The 13,492-nt window shown below is 39.9% G+C and overlaps 1 protein-coding gene across 3 annotated transcripts in view; it reads left to right on the top strand.

Moving 5' to 3' along the window:
- Positions 1-424: 424 nt before the first annotated feature.
- The window catches only part of SMPX (small muscle protein, X-linked), a 51,010-nt gene continuing 37,942 nt past the window's right edge, over positions 425-13,492 (top strand). The window contains exons 1-2 of one of the 3 annotated variants that reach the window (XM_006752993.2): positions 425-728; positions 4,565-4,621. In XM_006752993.2, coding sequence (XP_006753056.1) covers positions 4,583-4,621 — 39 coding nt within the window. In that variant the 5' untranslated portion in view covers positions 425-728; positions 4,565-4,582. Of the gene's footprint in view, positions 729-1,912; positions 2,055-4,190; positions 4,217-4,564; positions 4,622-13,492 lie in introns of those variants that run through there. The other 2 variants (XM_015559692.1, XM_015559694.1) reach the window with 2 other exon arrangements.

The raw sequence follows: 13,492 nt of genomic DNA, 5'->3' as shown, positions 1-13,492 counted from the left end.
ATGAGTCAGTTGATCTGTGACCATTTTTTGACCTACAAAAAGGGTGATGTCTTATAGTTCAAAGTAATATTATAATTATCATCATTTGGTGACCATTTATGGAGTGCTGATTATGAAATAACTTTAATAGGTCCTAAATGACCAAGCTAGGACTCAAATACTCTCAGATGTCTGTGCCCCTGTTGAAAAGCTGGGTGCCGCGTTGCCTCTCTCCTATTTTTATTGAACCCTCCTCATCTTCTGGCCTCTAGGTAATAAATCTAAAGATAGAAACTTTTCCTACTTTTCAAACTTCACTGTGCCCCCTCAGAATACGTGAGAAAATGCAGCCAGCATCTCCTGGAAGATTAGGAGGGCAGTAAGATTCCGTAGCCACCTTCCGGCTGACATTTGAGCCCTGCTTTCAGCACGGTCAAGCCTTTCGGAGGCAGCCAGCGTATGGCTTGTATCAAACTCTATATTTAGGAAGAACAACTGTGAGCTATGACAGGAATTCTCTTTAACACTTAGCCTTAAACCGAGTTCCCCTCCAGCCCAGAGCCAGGAGCAGCTCTCAATCCCGGGTGAGGCACCAAGCACTTGAGCTATTTCAGCCACATGCAAAGCATCGGAATTGAGATCGCAGCTCAGAGGACACCAGGCATCCCTTTCACCTTCTAAGGAGCCTTGTATTCTTGCACCTGGCTGCTTGGGACTCTCCTTAGGCAGGAAACAAATACACAAAGCAGGTAAGCAGAAGGACGAAGCTCGGGCAACCTAGCTTTCTGAAGATTTCCTTGATACCTAACTTGAAGTGACTACTATAACTTTGTAGGCTTGTAACCAGTGGGTGTGTAGCTTCCTTGAAAATTCACTGCTCATGGGTGATATTGCTGCTTCTGTTGAGAGAGAGAGAGAGAGAGAGAGAGAGAGAAAGAGAGAGAGAGAAAGAAAGAGAGAGCGATGTTGAAATAATATTGAACTAAAAGTAGTTTGTATTGATAGTGACATTAAGAAAATTTCCACGGTCCAGGTTTGATGACTGTGATCCTGAATATTATGTCATTTTGATTCTTACAGCCAGGGTTACAGTCGGTCAGCTGCAGACTGATTTGGGCTGTAAGCCTAGAAATTATCAGAATTTGGGGCAGAGAAAAGCTAGCTCTTTGGTTTACCTAAATGCAAATTATTGACTGAGTTGTTTGTTATACAGTTCAAGTTGAAAATGCTTTTCTCATCTCCCTAAGCACCAGGCTTGGGCCTCAATGACAGAATTCTATCAACGTATAGATCAATAAATACTCCAGACCCATCTTTGAAAGTCCCATGTTAGTCACAGTGTTTCCTGTACCCAGCAGGGTAGGGGTCAACACTCCTGTCTCTTCGTGGGCACCAGGTTCTGAAATGTGGGAACACTAAGTACTTCTTCCCTCTCAGCATTATTTCAGGCAAAGTGAATAAGGAGTTAGTTCAGACAGCTGACCATCTTTCTACCCCCTTCTCTGGATTATTTTTAGCCGTGAGACAGAAGACAGTTCCCTTTGGGATTTCACTTTCGCCATTTAATTGACCTTTTAAAAGAACAAACAAAATCCCTTCTTTGCAATATTGATTTACTTTCCTCTGAATCCACTCTTATTAAATTAGTGATATTAATGTTGGCAAAATTTTAGTGAGAGCCTTGTTTAGAAGTCATATATTAGGTGCTACCCAATGAAAAACCAGCAGAGGTATTGTACATGACTCGGTATACAGACCATTAAAGGTTCCTCAATGCTTTGCAGAACTGCCAGGAAAACTCAACTGTGCTAAACTGGCAAGCATTTCCATTATAGTATATAGGCTTTGCAAAAGACAATACCCGCCTTGTCAAACTTTCCGTGTTTCCAAATTGTAGCCAGAACCAGGAGATACAATATCAGAGTGCTATAAAGAGTACCTCTTTGTATGAAAAGCAGTGGCCCCAGTGTGAGTGGAGTTGCGCATCTAAGGGAGAGCTTTCGTGTTTTTGGTCCCGGACAAGGCACGCAGCTAAAGAAGGAAGGTGTATTCTCCACTCTGCATCCCTAACAGAGGTGAGTGCAGGGCCAGGGAAACAGCCAGGGAACACTGTCTATTTTTATTCATCAGTGTGCTTTGCCCTGATTTCTCCGAGAATAATGAGGACAGCAGGAGCGGCTGCAGAACTGATTTACACAAATGGTATCTAGCCTGTTTGCAAGGAATTAGAGCTGGGATCTGACCAACTTTTCAGAGCTATCTCTATCGCAGGCATATATGTTAAGAAGAAATTTGCATGCAGATGAGATTATACCAGTTATGCAGGCGATAAGGCACAAGGGATAGCCATCTGTTAAACTTAGAGGTCCACAAAATACAAATCAATACAGTTCAGTGAAAATAAAAACAAAATCAGCTTAATTTTTAAAAAATTCAATGCAGTATAAAATAGCATATTCATTACCCGATTTTCTTGCATTTCAACCTGTTATTGTAATCACATAAAGAAATTCCCAATTCCCACACTTCAAATCAAGACATTTCTAAAAGTTCCCAAGTGATATCAGTTAAAATTTAGTTGTATATGCATAAAGTATACTATCGGCTGAGATATTAAAGTCCTGTGCAAATTATTGCTTTGCATGACTTCTAATGGCTTTTGAAGAATAATAACATTAAAAATTAAACTACCATGCTTTTCCTTTTGAAATTGAGCTGTGTCCTAGATCCAAAAATTAAAAATCCTTCATTGAGTCTTTGACATTGCGGGAAAGACAGCAACCTATTTGAAGCATATAGTAGAGCCAAATGCATTCCTGGTTGTTTAATTAGTTGTTGCTTTACCATTTTTTTTAACCAAATTGAAAATAATTCTACCTAGACCCTTATGCATGGAGGCTATCTCTCTAAATAACCAAACATTCAGGTGAAACTTAAAAAAAAAAATCTCATTGTTTTCATGTGTGTGGCTCCAAAGACTATATAGTTGAATATACTAATTTTAGAGATTGAAAAATTGTGATTATGTTGCTTCATATAATAGAGACTAAGACTTTGAAGATCTTAAAAAATGTAAGTTTTCCTAGAATTCTCAGATCTTTTATTGCTAAAGCGGGGGTGGGGGGGTGGGGGGGGGAATTGTCTGGCCCACAGGCCATGTAAGGCTGGCAAAATCAATTGGTTTGGCCCTGACAAGACAACCGCAGGTGGGATTCGAAACTGAATAAATATAGGAGCTTTTTCATAGGAACATACATTTATATTAAATAAATTACATTAGGCGAATGATGTTATAAATATCCAAATGGCCCTTGGCAGAAAGGAGGTTCCCCACCCCGCTCTCAAGTATTGAGGAGCATCACTACATCAATTCTTATGCTGTGCCTAAAGCTGTAGATTAGTATACTATAGTTCTAAAATGTCACTAGCTATAGGCAATGACAATAAAATAATAATATTTGAGGTCAGATATTAGATGCTGACTTTATAGTTCACAAGGCATTTTCAGGAACATCATGTCATTTTGTTTGTTACCACAGCCTGTGAAGCAGGTAAAATGTAAGGAAGTGGAAATGGATCCAGAGATTTTGGGTGACGTAGTGCAGGTTACCACAGGATTTATGGCCAATGGCAACACTGCTCTCTGGGTGCGTTTCCTCACCAGTTAGCACATACACTTACACCAATCAATAGAGGAAAGTCAGTCAACCCATTATATAGTTTCGGTTTAAAAAGCAGCATGCTTTTAATTCACTGAGTTTTTAACTTTTTCACTTGGTTCCATTGACATTTAATAGACTAAGCGACAACAACACTGGTACAGAGCTGGGCTGTTCCCTGTCTGCCCTGGCCCATTAATCCATAGTGACCACTAAACCATAGTCAGGTCCCAGGAGCTAAAAGAAAGCAAAACTCCTTTGAAAAGGAAGCTCTACTACGTCTTGGGGGTCTGACATGGTCATGTAAGCTCTATTTGCCTTCTGGGCTGTTTTGTTAAAAGAGGTGAGGCTGGGGTCTGTACACACAGGGGGAGATGCGGCCTACTTCCTCAGGTCACTGGGCAGAACAGACGTGCAGAGAGAGCATCACAGTAGTAAGAACGAAGCGCAGGCAATTTCTTTTTGGATGTTCAACAGAAAGGAGGCGCTCTCATTTGACTGACGCATAGCCCTGGCAACAACTAATTCAGATCAAAAGTTCAGTTTCAAGCAGAAAGCTCCCGAGGCCCCAAACAAAGGTGTTTTATTCCCACAGCCTCTTTGCTTTGCTGCTCTTGGCAGGGGGGGCAGGAGGGCAGGGAAGGAGATGATAGCGCCTTTCAAGTTTCTGATAGCCTATCATTAGCATCAGGGCCGAGGCGTCTCAGCATTTCTGCTCCTGAATGATTTATCCGGAGCTCTCGTGTTCCCTCTCCCTGAGGCTTTAGGAAGGAGAGTCACTAAGTAACTTCGGAAACTGAGACTGAAAGAATATATGGCCAGTGAAAGGGGTGACTGCCCAGTTGAATAATGAGTTAAGTTCTAATTTATCAAGACCAAGAATCTGAATGCTGCCACCTCTAACAGTTTCTTACTTGTTTTTTTAGGGATAAGACTGCGTGAATATGTCGAAACAGCCAGTTTCCAATGTCAGAGCCATCCAGGTAAGTAGGCATATTTGTGTTTTAACATCAGCTCTGTGACTTCTAGCCTGTTTGCTTAATAAACCAGACTTTTTGCAGTGGTCTGACCCCGATGATTACCTTCAAGAAGAAAAGAAAGACTCATTTAAGGTACACTTGAGAAAGACTATAAGGTACAATGAAAGAGGAAGAAGCTATTTTTAATTGTGCTGAATTATAAGACAATAAAAGTTTATGAATGAGAATTAACTGTTCTACAAAATTGTAGTGTGTATGTTTTTTGATGTGTAAGTTTTGATAGGCTCATTGATAGAAATTAAGAAATTCAATTTCCATTTTAATATCCAATTGAGTTTGCTGAGCCATCTGTTTAAAATACATCTTTCTGTAAATAATAACCTTTTCTTGTCAAGTGTTCTTCCCAAGGCTTGGGTATTTATCTTTTAAAGTACATATGCTATTATGTCTCAAAAAGCCCTCCCAGCAAATGAATTCTTTGATTGTTTCAACTGACAGTCACGCTCACAAAAAGGGGAGAGGGAAGCAGGCATTTGGGAACACAAATGCAATTATGAAGATAACGTTCAATATTTGTTTTTACCAATTTGTTACTTCTAAGGGCTCTGTGTTTAACTCTCAAATGGCTCCCACATTGGGATGTTGACCACACGCTTTGTTGTAAAATCCTATCTTTCCATCAGCATGGGACCATCTGTGCTTTCTCTAAAGGAACTTTTGGACATTTTTTTTCTGGGCTTTTTTATTACATCTTTTTTTTAAATAAATATATTTTTATTGGTTTCAGAGAGGAAGGGAGAGGGAGAGAGAGATAGAAACATCAATGATGAGAGCGAATCATGAATTGGCAACCTCCTGCACGCCCCGCACTGGGGATGGAGCCCGCAACCGGGGCATGCACCCTTGACTGGAATCAAACCTGGGACCCTTCAGTCCACAGATCGATGCTCTATCCACTGAGCCAAACCAGCTAGGGTTTTTCTGGACTTTTTTTTTTGAAGACTGCAGAGCATGTGACAGCTCCTGAATATTTTGGGTCTGATGACCATCACAGCAGAAACATACTCACAGGCGAGTGGCGTTACTTCGGAGGGGTGTGCGTGTGGTCAGGTTGTGGGGTAAGAAATCCTGGTGCACACTGGTGGTAGAGGTGCGTGAAGGGACAGATCTTTACCTGCGGTGATTAATGCATAGCCTTAAATGGATGGACCTCTTAATGTATTGGCAAGGAAGGAGTCAACTTCACATGGCCACACTTGGCCCTCTGGTGTCCACCTAATGAGTCTGTGGCATAGCCTGACATTGGTAGTGCCATTTATTTTACCTCCCAGATCTGTGGCCTCCTTGGGCCTTTGAACCTTCTCTTCACCCAGGGTGCACGGCTGTTAATGGCATGGGCTCTGAAGCCAGATTACTGCGGTTTGAATCCCTAATCCATTTTGTATGGGTGTGGGATCAAGGGAAAACAACTTTACCTCTGTGCCTCCATTTCCACATCTATAAAATGGGGATAATAATGGTACTCACCACCTAGGGCTATTCATACAAGATGCTTAAAATAGCAAAATAAGCCCTCATTAAGTGTCAACCATTATGATAATCATTTAGGAATGCTTTATGTTAAAGTGATGAAAGTCATGCAATTTGATTACTGCACTTGAAGCTCCCAAGGCACTAAACATGAATTTCCTTTTTATTTTGTAGGACACAAAAACATTGCCCTTTCAGGCTGCCTTTGCTTCTCTTCCTTTTAAAGCTGAAAGTGTGTTGATTTTTCTTCTTTAGTGCTTCCCTCAAATCGACACTGAAAATTCACCAGTGTTTTATCTAATAATTTTGACCTTGATATATTTTTAGCTTTGTAACATTTAAAAAAGTTGCTATTGACTGCTCTCAATAGCTGTTATTATACTGCATTTAAAAAAGTCTATCCACTCTACCATGAGTGGTTCCTTATGGATGTGGTATTGCCTCTCTCAATATATTTCATGCCACACAAAAACCCTAATTTAATGCACCTTCAAATGAAATATTATTTCTTGTGGTTAAAGAGGATCTGCACTATCTGATATTTTCCTATTTGTGCATTAACGTAAAGTAAGGTCCATTAAAAAAATGGGAAAATGGTTATGCTATACAAATGGCTTATAGTAGGGACATTATCTAGGGTACAGTGTTGTCTGGAACAAAGAGAAACTCCAGTGGATGAGGGAGCGCCCTGGTTGTGTAAATACCATTTAAAGATCTTAAATGTTCTATTTCAACACTCTAGTTGCTTCTCCTTTTTATTAAGATCTTATCTCAAATTCAGTACAACTGTCATTTCCTGGGTGCATACTTTGTGCCAGGCACCATGCTAAGTGGAGGCTATGCAAAGATGAACTGATAGCTGATCCCTGTGTTGGAAGAGCTCATAGTTTCCACAAGTTACTAGCTGTGTGCTTTTGGGAAAGTTGTTTATTCTCTTTGTGCCTTGACTTCATCATTTTTGTGCCAAGTGTGAGAAAAATAACAGTACTGATCTCATAGGTTTGCTGTGAGTGTCAAATGAATTAATACATATAGATGCTTAGGCCAGTGCCTGGTTCATTATAATTGATTAATAACTATTACCCATTATTAATCATCATCATCAATCATCATCTAGTTCAACAGTTCCAAACATCTGTTCCTTGGAAATCTAGTTTTATGGGATGTTGTTACTTAAAGGGTTCCATGATAAAGTGTTTGGGAAACATTATGTTGAGCAAAGTTGAATAGGATCTTTACTGTGAAATTTCTCAGAGTGTACAACTTGCTAATAGCTTCGTAGTTTCCCAAGAAGGTGGTAATATCTACAATGTTTTTAAAATATATTGGATCATTTTCATGAGTACTTGCAAGTTAGTATTTTGCAGGGAAAACTTCTCAAAATAATGACTTAGATCTTTATGTTGTCTGGATTGAACGAATCTTAGCCACTGTCAACCATACTTTTAACAGTCAGGCATTCAGGTAGCTGAATTACTTACTGCACCTATGTGCATCAGACAACATGGAGTCAAATGGTAATAAATCTCTGCCTGACCACTCACTCACTCTGTGACCTTAGTTTACCCTTTGGTAAAATGGGACAATCACACTATTTAGTAAAATTATTGTAATAAATAAACAAAATAATGTATGATTTATAGCACACAAATTCCTTAAGAGATGGCTTTTGTAACTATCCAAGTAATGCAAGAATGGCCTTGCTTTCTCTTCAACTGGCTCTATCTGCTCCATGCTCTAGAATAAGAGGGAGGCTAGAACTAGAGCCACCCCTAGAGGAGATGTTCAGTTGTCTTTCACATATATACTGAAGAAGAGGTGGCCTTTGAATTGTAAGAGGATTCTATGTAAGCCTACATTTCTTTTCGGTTGCATTAATGAAATGTCATTTATGCCAAGGATATAAATATATCCCTAAGAAGTCAGTTGATCTTTTCATAGCCTAGAGGGGGCCTTTGTCTCCAAAGCAGCTGATAAAAATCTATACCATATGTGGGTAACTCTTTTCTCCAAAAACCCCCCCAAAAAACAGAAAGTAAATATTTTGGGATTTGTAGATCATTGGGTCTCTGTTCCAACTGCTCAACTCTCCCATTATAGCACAAAAGCAGCCATAGGGAACACATAAATGAATGGGTGCGGCTGTGCGCCAATGAAACTATTTACAAAAACAGGTGGCAGGTTGGATTTGGCCCACGGGCTGTAGTTTGCTGACCCTGGTTCTGTAAGCTCCAGGCTGACTGTTATAAACTCCATTGTTGATGGGAATGGATTTGCAACCAAGGTAACGGCCAGCACACCAGGCATAGTGGATCTGATCCCTTCAGATGAAAGAATTTGACATGACAGGTGGTGGGGAAAGCTAGAGCTGCCGGGAAATCCAATGCCATCAGCGATCTGCTTGGTGAATTTCTCTAATGAGACCAAGTGACACTGGCCACTGGCAGCACCTGCCTGTCTTTCCCCTTCCTCTTGAACATACTTCATTTGAAAACCACCATGGGCCTTCCCAGGGCCTCAGGTCACCCATAGCCAATGTTCTCTTAGTCGTCACTTGTCCTTTCTCTCCACCATTCATCAAAAAGAGCTGAGTATTATTTGCCCTCTCCCATCAATTCTGAGAGCTTCATGGTTAAATGGAAAAGAGTCCTGTGCCCTAGTCTTAGCTCTGCTCTCTAACTTTACTCCCCTGGTCCTCATAGTCTGCAAAGGGAGAGTGTTTAAAGAAATGACCTCTAAGCCTCTGTCCAGCTTCTAATACTTTATGAACTTCTTGCGAATAACTTCCAAGGTTTATTATTAGAATGATAATAATAGTAACAGGTCCTTCAGGGTTTACTATGTACTTGGCACAGCGCAAATGGGATTTCTAAGGATTATAATGAAAGGTTTAGAGAAGTGAAAGAACTCATGGGATCAACAGCTTATAAGTAGGACAGTCGGGACCCAAACTCAAATTTTGTCATCTGGAAGCCCATGTTTGTATCAACCCTGCAACACTGATTAGCCTCATTACTTACCATCCCCGCCTTGGCACTGAGAGTGAGGATAGAGGAGTTGGTGCAGACCATCAAAGGATCATCATAAATATTAGTGCTATTTGAAGGACAATGACCATTTTATGGATGCTGGGTCCTCCCTTTTAAAGAGTTCAACCAACATTCAGAAAGTGTCAGCATTTTGGTGAAGAAGCTAATAGCCTACACTCATTAAAGTAATCTTAAATGTAAGTTGGGTAGGAGTGACAAGTACAAAGTAAAGTGACAAAGTGACAAACACAGTCTCAAAATAGAAACGACCCTGGCTACAGAATCCTCACCTCTCTGCTTAATTGACTTAACCAAGCTGCTTGTAAAACTAAACCTAACTCCTTTATCATACATTTAAAAGGAATGATTATATGAGTCCTGTGTCATTAGTGAGTGCGTACCTTCTTACTATGGGAAGTTTTCCATTGTTACTCAATCCATGTGTAGAACAGAGTATTTTGATGTCCTGACTGTTAGTACGTCTTTCTCTTCTCCACCCGCTATCATTGCTCTTCTACTCTCCATTGCCCAGGGCATAAAGACTTCGTGGAAGAATAAAACAGTCTGACCAAAAAAAATTTACAGACAGGGACTCTCTGTGTTTCCAGTCTAGGATTTCCAGTGTGAAAAAGGTTTCAGGGGTATGACAATCCTTAGTACAAAGGAATAGACTATCACCACCCATGGTTGGTCAGTTAAACCAATACACTGATTAAACTAAAAAGGATAATAATACATACCTTCCTTTAATATTTTATTGAAATTTAAACAAAAAAATAAACTTTCCTTTGCCACTTGTTTTCATGTAGAGTTAAGGCCTTTTCTTTGATTGACCATATCTACTGGTTTTTTCCCCCTTAGGCAAATTACTATAATGCATTGTTTATGATTTCTAATGCTGGACTCTAAGTGCAGCCAGAACTTGAATGTAGCAGTCTGATTCTAGGGGTTCAGTGCTACTTCCAGTTGGTAATCTTTGCTGCTCTAACCAGGGCTCCATATTGGTGGCATGAGGCAATCAGTCAGATACTGGCTAAGATATGTCATTTTTGAGGTTGACATTCACACACACTTCAGAATTATAACCTGCCTCCAACCAATAGTGCACATTATCTTAATAGCTGTAGAGGACATTCTTGAAGTTTGCTTTTCCCTGGGTGATGAGACTACAGTTGAGTCATTCAGGAAATTATTGATGAGAACAAAAAGTGTTGAGAACAGAGAAAAAAAAGAAAGAAAACCTTTTAGTAAGAAAAATCATTGGTGAAGAACAGTGTGAGTGGGAGTTTCTCAAGTTGAGTCAGAAAGTTTTGTATATTCTGAAGCCATTCCACACTTTAAGAATCCCTGAAGACGAAGGAGTTGTGCATTCTAATATAGAATTTTTGTTTAAAATAGGCTGCACTATATTTTAGTTGGTATGTATGTCTGTCTCTCTTAATGTAGGCTAATATACCAAATAGGAATCTCATTTTCTAATAGATTATTGAGGAAACACACCTTTTTCTGAGTCTTCAGTGAAAGATGCTAGAAATCTCAAAAGGCCATTTCCTGCTCGATTCAAAGAAGGACTGTGACTTGTATGACTAGGAAAGCACAGAAAGAAATACGAAAGGCAGCCCTAAATTGTTTCCTCTGCCCGCCCATCGGAGAATGGCAAGAGGGAGGAGATAGATTCTGGCAGGAGCTGCTGGGGACCTTAAAATTAAAGATAAAATCAGTTGGGGGGAGGGTCATCTGAAACAAATGTGCAAAGGGAGGAAACTCCAAAAACCTCAGCACTAAGAGGATAGACAGAGTTAGGACCAAAAGGGAGGGGAAGATAAGAGAACAATGGCCATGGCAAGAAAAGTGGGTTGGGATTGTCAGTACCCAGTGGCTGGCAGCTATCAGAATCCAAACCACTGGGGAAAGAAGATGTCGTTCCATTGTAAGTCACACAGGAGTGGCTGTGGAGGGAATATTGTTTCCAGAATCCTTGGGCTCAAAGCCTGGAGCGGAGCAGGAGAACAATACAAATAATTAAGGGAGTAGTGGAATTAACTTACAGGGAATTCTTTCTGCTTTTCTTCACCTGGTGAGATCAAGTGTAGTATTCATTTCACATCAGATAGGTCTATTATCAGGGAACTGTATCCTGTTCTGGCAAAAGATGATCTAGTAGATTTTTTTCCATTCCCAACTTCGAGGATGTAACAAATTATGTATAGCTTGGGAAAGTGATGCACTGGGTCTGCTGCGTCAGGGGCATATCTAAAAATAAGATGCACAAAACTCAAGGAGGGAAAAGAAATCCAAGGAGATGTGTTACAAAAACAAACATTAAAACAAAAGAAAAAAAAAACCTGCCTCCTTTACATTTATACAGACTCGATATAGAGAAGGAAGTCCAACCTTACACCAACTCCAGGTCATCAATGTTAGACTTTTTCTGTGTTTGTTTACTCTTTCATAAAAAGTAGCTCATATGCAAAACTCATTTTGAATAGTAAGTATCATACCCAATTTATAGACAGAAAAATGGAATCATTCAGAAGGTATTTTATTTGCAAACAGAAGTCAGTGAAAGAGACAAGAATATGGCACAATTATCTAGCTAGTGGGATAAAAACAGAGAGCTACAAGTCTACATATTCTATCAAATTCAAGTTATAAGGAATTTTTCTTATGGCTATAATTTAGTCTATAATTTGTCCCTCAAATATCATTGCCCTACAATGATATTAATAAACTAGAGGTCCAATGCATGAAATTTGTGCAAGAGTAGGTCTTCCTTCCCCCAGCTGCTGGCACCGGCTTCCCTCTGGCATCTGGGACCCGGGTTTCCCTCGTAGCCCCAGCTTCGTCCATAAGGTCGTCTGGAAGGATGTCAGATCTAATTAGCATATTATGCTTTTATTATTATAGATCATCTCTAACCATTTACAAGCACTCTGACACTCCCTTTAGTTGTACATTAATGATTGGATACTCGACACATTCTTAGTCTGCTTTGGATCCTGTCAATATTTGCTGTCAAAAAACCCATTTAGGTTTATTTGAATCTTGATTTGAGCGATTCAACTGCTTGAAAAAAATTATGAGAGATTTGGGGGTATATAAGTGCTGACTATCTGTCATTATTAAGGAATTACTGTTAATGTTTTACTACAATAATAATATTGTGATTATATTTTTTTAATCCTTATATTTTAAAGTTACACACTGAAGTATTTTGGATGAAATGTGTTGAGACGGGCCCTAACCAGTTTGGCTCAGTGGATAGAACGTCGGCCTGCAGACTGAAAGGTCCCAGGTTCGATTCTGGTCAAGGGCATGTACCTTGGTTGCGGGCACATCCCCAGTAGGGAGTGTGCAGGAGGCAGCTGAATCGATGTTTCTCTCCCATCGATGTTTCTAACTCTCTATCCCTCTCCCTTCCTCTCTGTAAAAAATCAATAAAATATATTTTTTTAAAAAACACAAACAAACAAAAACACACACACAAAAAAAACCCATTTAGGTTCTTGGTTTCTTAAGTGATGCCTTAAAGATGAAAAAGTATCAAGTTAGTGAGTTAATGGCTCATTTTTCAATGTGCCTTTTCATTGATAACTATGCTGAACTATCCATTTGTGTGCCCCTTTCCAAGGCCATTTTCAAAGTGTAAACGTGCAATTTTAGAACAAGTTTAGAGAATTTTAGAGTGGCTAGAGCTTTGGTCAAGTGAAAGAGCTCTTTAGGAAAGGGTTTGATAGAGTAAAATGTCCGTCCGTCCCTTTTGTTTCGAATCCTGGATTTTCGTCGAACTGTTTGCGTGACCTTGAGAAAATAATCTAATCTCTTAGAGGCTCAGTTTCTTCTTATCAGTAAAATGAAGATAGTCCAAACATCAGAAGTTTATTGTGAAGATGTAGGTGTTACGATGATGAGGCTAAATATTGCGGTTTGGGGGTGAATAAGGTAGTTTGTGGTAGATGGGTGTGGGGGGAGTAGTTACTGTCCCAACAACCTTACCACCTGGTTAAGATGAAAGCTAGTCTCAAACCCAACTCTGCCACAACACAGACATCTGTTAAACCCACATTTATTAGCAAGCAAGCATAAAACCATGTATACTGTCTGGCTGTGAGTTGGATGAAGCCTTAGCCCTTGTCCCTTTAAGTCCTCCTAAGGACTGCCACCTTGCATAAAAGGATCACGTGAGGCAGGTGGGGATTCTATTGCCCTTACTTGGCAGCAGCCAACTGGAAATCCTCATTATCAATGGCTGGAAACAGGCCTATTTTGGGGATCAGTCCTCGATCTCTGCTTCTGAAGACGCAAGCTACAGGCT

Source organism: Myotis davidii, unplaced genomic scaffold (genome assembly GCF_000327345.1).
Source record: "Myotis davidii unplaced genomic scaffold, ASM32734v1 scaffold930, whole genome shotgun sequence".
Taxonomy (NCBI): domain Eukaryota; kingdom Metazoa; phylum Chordata; class Mammalia; order Chiroptera; family Vespertilionidae; genus Myotis; species Myotis davidii.
This window is presented reverse-complemented; position numbering and strand designations above follow the sequence as displayed.